We start from the raw sequence: 7945 nt of genomic DNA on the forward strand, positions 1-7945 counted from the left end.
TGCCTGCCCAGGATGAGGGAAGAGAAAGTGTTGGGGAAACCCCCACCAGCAGTGCCTGCTGGCTGGCAGGTACTCCATGTCTTCCCCCAACACATCCTCACTCTCTCAGCCCCCAGTCAGCTTCCCCCACAGTGGCTGGGTGGGCTTCCCCTCTCCCTGGCCAGGCAGCATGTGTGTGGCCCACAGAGGGGCACTGCTGCCCTCGCCCCCTGACTCCCTCCTGAGAGCAGGCACAGAGATGCACTCCTCCCCCATTCTCAATCTGTGGGAGGGGGGGCACTAGAAAGGCCGGGGGGTAGGGGGGCCCATGGAGGGCCTTTAATTTTTATCATGGATTTTAGGGGGGTTTTTTATCAGAGAACTTGTGATTTATTTTTTTTCTCAGGGAAAACCAGGATCCCTGGCTATGAGCTAGGACTACATTAGTAGGAGCAGCTAATTGGCAGCAGAATTGCAGGAAAAGGCTAGCTTAATTAGTAGAACCTCAAGACCTTTAAAAAGGAGAAAGAGTCATTAACACCTATGGAATGAAGAGTTGAGAAGGAATCTGGTAGATTTAATGAGTTGTTAATTCAATTGATGCTTTTGCACCACTGCCAAGCAGGGGTTTTTTTTAAACTTTGAATGGAGGAGAAATCAAATGGGGGGGTGCAAATGCACCAGTGCACCTCTCTGAAACTGCCCCTGCCAGTTGCTATGATAATGGAGAATTCTTCAAATAAAAATTGGTCTAAAATTATGCTGTTATAAAACCACTATGAATATCTTCTTGCAGGCCCTCAGAAGAACATCATGATCATCCCAGTGTGGCAATGGGAGATCTTCAGTCAGATGATGAGATCATGAACAGCTCTGATGAAGATGACGACACGAACTCTGATTCCAGCAAAGGGGAACTTGATCCTCAAGATAAGCAGGTGTCTATGATTTTTTAAACTATCTCTATTCACTTTTTTTTTTTTAGTTTCCCAGAGCTTGAAAAGGCTTTGTTTGATATCTCTGCATAAGATGCTTTAAAAATATATTTCTGTTAAATATAAGGATTTTTTATTTTCTCTTCTTTTTTTTTCCTTTTGATAACTTAGCAATATTTATCTTTCTAAAACTTCAAATTTGCTCTGGATTTGCAAGTCTCTTTGTGTTAAAATGTGCTTTCTTCTTAAGGTCATGAAAGTGTGCACTGCCTGGTCCATTAGTTCATTCTTAATACCTCTTTAAGTCTGTGTGAAACAGGCAGGCTTGACTGGCTTTATTTGCATGTATCAAATTGCACCATTAATAAAATATCAATTTCATGGGCCTTCAGGATTCTTCTTGGTGCACTGGAAAACACATGAAACTGCTGACCAAGATTGGGGGAACCAGTGAATGGGGGGCTAGACCTGCTATGGCCTGTCCAAAAGCAGCTCAGCAGTTTGAAGGGGTAGGGGTAAATAAAACTATTACAGTGTAGCAGTGTTTCAGCTCTGTGTTAAAGAAAATGGCTACTTTTTAATAACAACTTCTGTTTTTCAAGGCAACACTTAAATTAGTATGTCCTGCCACATGTATTTTTCAAATAAGTTAACTGTTTTTGCTGCATGTGTAGTGTAGACACTGTCTTTCTGGCACTGAGGGAATAAAGCATCCTGCCTCTTAACTGGTTTGTATCTCGTGCTTTCCTGTAGCTTGAAACACCAGCTACCTGTACTGGAATTAGTGTTGAAACCCTATTTCTTGGTTCTAACAGCAAGCCTTGGCCCTCAGTCATAGCCTTTCTTGCTTGTATCTACTCATCATGAAGCAGATGACATTAATGAGGTCTTTACTTGTCTACTGAGTTTATTTTGCTGGAATATTATCCATTTAAACATCTCAATTCACTATTTTCATACAGGTGCAGTACAATGTTTATTTTGTGGATTTGTTAGAACTTTTTGGAGGCATTTTATTTGTAGACATTCTAGTGGGCCTGTTCTGCCTTAAGTGTCCTAGTGAGTTGTAAGCCACTAATTTGCATCAAGGGCCTGGTCTCTCCTAGCTTCGCTATGTACTGGATAGGATAGTTTAGAAGACTTCTCCCGGCACTTCAGTCCCATGTATGTCTCGCCTGTTCCTCCTTCAAGCCAAAGGTGTTCTAGTATTATAATACTCTCTCTTTAAATCAAATGAGCATCTGGGGTATTGTCCATCTCTCACCTTTCTGAGGATGCCCCTTATCTTCTCTCATAAGCATTAGAAGATCCCTTCAGCCTTCTAGTGTAGTCTGTTTGCCTTCAGACCTGCTGGGATTACTGTTTCTTCACCTCCTTCCAAGTGAACTATCCCTTTGCTCCACAGTGGAATATTATGGGACAGGATTGATACAGATTTTATGTTGTTAGAAGAACAAAGTTTAGGTAAAACCTTGTAACAAGTTTGAATTTCCTCCTAGTGCTCTGAACTCTGATTTCAGGGAATCAACATTTCTCTGGATAAATGGGAAGGGAGAAAGAGGAACAGTCTGTTTTGATGGAAAGGATTACAATTATGTGCATTTGTATAAACTAACTCCTCTCGGTGAAAAATCTTTTGCAAAAGATTGAGAGATATTTCTAGGAATGCAGAGTTGGAGCACATCTTTGTTATGAAACTTCTCATATTTCATTGAATGTTAGTTGGCTGTGGTGCAGCTCAGAACGGGTGGCTGAACCATCTGTTTTTTAACTTGCTTCAGCTGGCCTATGGCACGTGGATCTGACAGCTGGAGATCAACTTTACTAGCAATCTGCTCCTTGCCTAAAATTTTGCTCACAATTTTTGCAGCTGTAGAGGAAAAGGAAACAATCTTTACATCGGTGATCAGCTGTTTAGTTATTTTTGTTTTTCTTTTGTTTTGTTTTTCTTTGCAGACATCCAGACTTAAGTTTATGCTTTTTATCCAATATAGTGGGTACACTAAATGTTTCTTCAAATACAGTGACTGAGGAAGAATGCCTTAGTTTTCAGTTGAGAGAAATCAAGAGTCAAAACTTTGAATCCTGTGCTTGACTAAAAAAGCACCAAGGGGGATTTCAGCATTAGTTGCCATGAGAAGCTTTATTCCAAATGGGGTCAGAAATGAGGGGCAGTGATATCTTATTTTGAACTTTAATTTGCATTGGTATTTTACAGTTGCTTCATTTAAAAAAAAATATATTTCATTTGTTAGTTACCTAGTGTTGGCTACACATGCTTTGATTCTCTTTTCCTTCAAGACACAGAAGGTTTTGTACCATCGTCTTGTCTGAATTAATGTAGGTTTAACGATGAGCTGGACTTATGGCAAATACACATATAACTTGTATCAATGGCAGACAGACCTAGAATTTCACTCTTAGGCCATGGACAGATGTACATTTGAAACGCTCCAAATTCTGCTCTGGTTTGGTGTGCTTCAAATTCGGAATGCTTCAGGATATGGACAAACATTCAGCCCCTGCCAGAGTGCTTTTGAATCGTTGTAGTGGCATGCAGTGATGTGCTCTTCGGCCAGGGGGGTGTGACAAAAGTGTTGCTTGGTCCTTTAGGTGTGCCTCCAAACCCAGGCAGTAGGGAGGAAGAGTCGGATTGACAGCCGATGCATGCTTCCTTGTGCACTCTGGCTCTGGTCTCCCAGTTCCAAGCATAAAGTGCCATACACAGAGTCATACTCTCCAACCCCGGAGCTGAAGAGACGGATTCAGTTGCATGGGTCTTGGACTCCAGAGATTGCTAAGGATGGCAGTATGCTTCCCACTAGAACTGGGAGATCCTGTTTAGTCTCTACTGCTCTTTTGTCTCCTACCAAACCAGGAGATTAGACGCAGGTCAGGTTACTTCTCTCCAGCCCTGGTGTTGGAGAAAGGAATTCCTTGAATGATTCCTTGCATGAGATTGCTGAGGATGACAGAGTGCACAGGACAGCACTCACTGGCTGTCCACCTGGCCTGGCTTCATCCCCTCCCCCTGTAGGCGGGGGGAAAGGCAGAGCACTGTGGGATGCCAAGGGACCCATCAGCTCTCCTGTTGCACTCTGACTGTCCAGACATTCCAGGAAGTGTTTAAAAAAAAAAAAAAGCACTGCAAAGATGTTCCTCATTTTTTTTTAAGGATCACTTTGAAGTATTACAGCCAGTTTTGAAGCATTTATTTGGCTGTGAATGACTGCATGCTTGCTGTTTGGAGCACTTCAAGCATTACATCTATCCAGAGCCTTAATGTCTTCTTTCAAAGGGTATTTAATTTTTAGGCCTACCAATCAGTATCATGGATGCTACAATTCGATTTTAAACTCTCAAGAATTTTATATGCTGGTTTCTGTTTAAAGGAGAGCTAGGCATGAGGTGGTAGTGTTCAGATAGTTTATACCTGTGGAACAATGGTCTACGTACAATGCTATTGATTCCAATGAAGGGTGGAGCCAGGGGGAGCGCACTGGTGTAGTTGGATGCCCCTTTGATTTCTGGGCCCCCCTGAAACCAGCTGCCTGGCAGCAGCAGCATTTCTAGTCAGGCAGCAGTGAGAACACAAACAGACTTCCTGAAAATCTACCTGATTTCTTCTAAATTCATTCCGCAGGTGTTAACGACCCTCCTTTTTAATGGTTTTAATGTTCCACTAATCAAGCTAGCCTTTCTTCTGCAATTTAGCTGCCAGTTAGCTGCTCCTGATAATGTAGCTCCTATTTCACAGCCCTGCAGACTATTTTTAACTGAATTGTATACTCTCAGTCCCTAACATAGTAATAAAGCTTCCAGTTGCTTTTTACCTGGAGAAAGAATTGTGTTATACAGGATGTTGAACCACATCATCTGCATTGGGCACATCTAAACGTGACTCTGTCGCCATAGCAATGCTGTACAACGACATAGCACCCATGGGTGTCTGCACGTGACCAGCAGTTACTTCACCATAGTGGCATGCTCCCCCATTATAGTGTGCTGCTATGGCAAAATAGTTGCAAAAAATAACCGTGTGCTGCACATACGGTGCAGTACAGGTGGTTACTGCACCTTGCTTTGGTACTTCCAAAAAAAAGTACTAAAGCATGGCACAGTAACAGTGTTGCTATAGGGCAAAGTGTAGACCTGCACGTTGTAACTTTCATAAATTGCTTAGCGGTTCAAAATTTAACCCCTGAGATAGTCACAGTTTTGTTACCTGTTATCTCAGTGGTTCTCAACCTTTTTAGACTCAAGGCACCCCTCCATAGCTTTATGAATTGGGCAGCACCCCATTTCAAAAACTAATTTATGTATTATAATGCTAACCTCTTTGCAGAGGGGCTAGGCAGCAGGCTGAGGAGCAGCCAGGCAGGCTGGAGCCTGAACCTCCATTTATCTCCTCACACCTAGCTTGTCTCTTTATCTCCTCACTCTGAAAAGGATCCCCTAGTATCCCAGGGTGCCATGACACTGGTTGTGAATCCCCTGTTCTATCTCTCCTGCTTGCTTATTGAATTATGTAATGCCTTGTGACACCAGAATAATAAATGTGTAATATATGGTTTCAATGCCATATGACGTTGAAAGTACATAGCCTGGAATAAAAATGTACAGCATGATAATCACATTACTGTCTTCTCTTTGGAATAGTGCAGAAGCAGGAAAAAAAAAAAGAAATAATATTGCCATCTTATTTTTAAAATATATAACAAATGTATATGAGTGTAATGAAATCTAAGGTTAAAATTAATTTATTATCTGTACTTCATTGCAACAGTGAATATGTTTCCACCAAAACTTCAGTTGGCTGTTTGTTCTGTAGGTTATATATCTGAGTATTTATGATGTATTAATCCATATCACTTCTTCCTCCACACCCTATTTTAATTAATCCTGAATATATAATAGATATAGTCCCAGCCAGTAACTGGGACTGGCACTTGGCAAACTAGAACTGCTAATTTCTTTTTTTTTTATATGGCACACACAATTAGGTTGCATATAAACATATTTCTGTCATTGTGCCCTTCCCATCTATTTGTTTACTATACCTACATCCTGCACCATGTTAAAATTTTGGCCCTAATCCCATAAATTGCTTTGTGCAAACGAGTATCTTCACTTATGCAACTTCTTTGGGGCTCCAGGAAAATTCAGGGTCCATCTTTGTGCCGTAGCTTGCATGGCTTATAGTGTTGGTTTCCCACCCATGGCCTTTATGCTGCAAATTGTTTTAGTAGGAAATTTGGGAGTGGGGGGTAAAAACATTAGATTACTTGCTTGAAACTGATCTTTGTTGCATGTGTGTTGTGAACACAGAATAATGTTATCATTTTATTTGCAGAGTAAGGCAGCTGAAAAGAAAACAAAAGTTTACCATATCGCTAAAGAGATCATGAGCTCAGAAAAAGTGTAAGTGTCAGTTCTGAACTTGATACTTATTTTGATTTATTTCAATACAATAGTTCAAACATAATGGTTTGCTTTTTGTTGCTTTTCAAACAGGTTTGTGGATGTGCTAAAGCTCTTGCACATTGTAAGTATCTAGTAACATTTGTTCTGTATAATGTTAAACCTGTATGTTGTAGTCTAGTGAACTTCATTTTCCTTAACATTTCCTCATTTAAAGCAACCTAGTAAAACATATTACATGGTAGTATAAGAATTACTGAAAAATTCCTAGCACTTTTCCATAATAAGTAGACTGGATAAATATATTAATGTTCCTCTCCCTAGTCCCTCTTGCTGTGATGCAAATGCAGATTTTAATTTAACAGAAGTCTGACTGAATAATAAATATATGGTTAATTGTTTTAATCTTGGGTAGTATGGCAATAAACATTCTTCCTTCATGAAAAATGTTTTATGAAACTCAATAGCTTTTATTATATACTCCATATATAAAATTACTGGTTCATTAGATTATTTTCCCTAGGCTTTTATATTTCATTCGTTACTGTCAGATTGTATGTTTAGAACTCCAACTATTTACAGGTATTCATTTTGCCTTACCTGGGTATAACACAAGTCTATATAGTACCAATGTCCAAGGATGGAAATATGCAAATTAATATTTATTCAAGTCTAGCTAGTGCCACTGTGTATAATCTTTACCTTGCATGCCAGTGAAACAATCATATTTCAGGGGTGTTGGTTGTAGCCATATTGATCTAAGCACATAGGCAGACAAGATTATTTGGGTAAATGTGATATCTTTTATTAGACCAACTGAATAGTTGGAAAAACTGTTCTTTGAAAGCTCTTGGGCACAGGTATCCTTCAGGCATAGGGAGAGTCTGCTGGTTTTCTCTCAGGGGTCAAATAGAAACTTAAACCAATATGCCAAATGCAAGTCTATGAAAATGCAAATGCATGGCAGGGAAGTTTGGAGGGGATAGGAGTTAATGGGTGTAAGACAGGTAGGTGAGGGGGGGAAAATAAAAGAGGAGAATGTCCACAGGTGATGAGATGTTAACTGGTAAAATGTAGGGAGGTTACTTGGGGTTATTGGATGGCAGGCAGGTTGTAATGTGCCATAAATCCAGTGTCTACATTTAGTCCATGATTCTTTGTATCTGGTAGATTTTATGAAGTGAAGCTTGTAGGCTCATCTAGGAAAGATATTCTATAAATTCCCTTTGAGGATTAAAACTGAGAGATTGGAGAGAGAGTGGTTGTCTTGTGAGAAATATGCACCCACAGGTAATTGGGTATTTTTATTTGATAGATTTTCAGTGTGCATTTGTTCTGGTATGCAGTTGTTTGGTTTTTCCTATGTAGTTTCCATCAGGGCATTCAGTGCACTGGATTAGATGTATTACATTTCTGGAGGTGCAGGTGTAAGATCCAGGTCTAGTGATGATTCTGTTGTGGGATTGGTAGAGATGTGTTGGCAAGCTTTATATTTCTTATCCCAATACTTGGAATTACATCACATTATAAACTACATGCCATCCAGTAACCCCAGGTAACCTCTCTACATTTTACCGGTTACATTTTATCACCTGTGGACATTCCCCTCT

At 40.2% G+C, this 7945-nt stretch overlaps 1 protein-coding gene across 1 annotated transcript in view; it reads left to right on the forward strand.

Annotated features, from left to right (window-relative positions):
• FGD6 (FYVE, RhoGEF and PH domain containing 6) overlaps positions 1-7945 on the forward strand; it is a 106048-nt gene that overhangs the window by 46532 nt on the left and 51571 nt on the right. Inside the window, exons 3-5 of the mRNA XM_025194397.1 lie at positions 776-917; positions 6268-6335; positions 6429-6459. Coding sequence (XP_025050182.1) covers positions 776-917; positions 6268-6335; positions 6429-6459 — 241 coding nt within the window. The remainder of the gene's footprint in view (positions 1-775; positions 918-6267; positions 6336-6428; positions 6460-7945) is intronic.

The sequence above is a fragment of the Alligator sinensis genome, unplaced genomic scaffold, assembly GCF_000455745.1.
Source record: "Alligator sinensis unplaced genomic scaffold, ASM45574v1 scaffold1738_1, whole genome shotgun sequence".
Lineage (NCBI taxonomy): Eukaryota > Metazoa > Chordata > Crocodylia > Alligatoridae > Alligator > Alligator sinensis.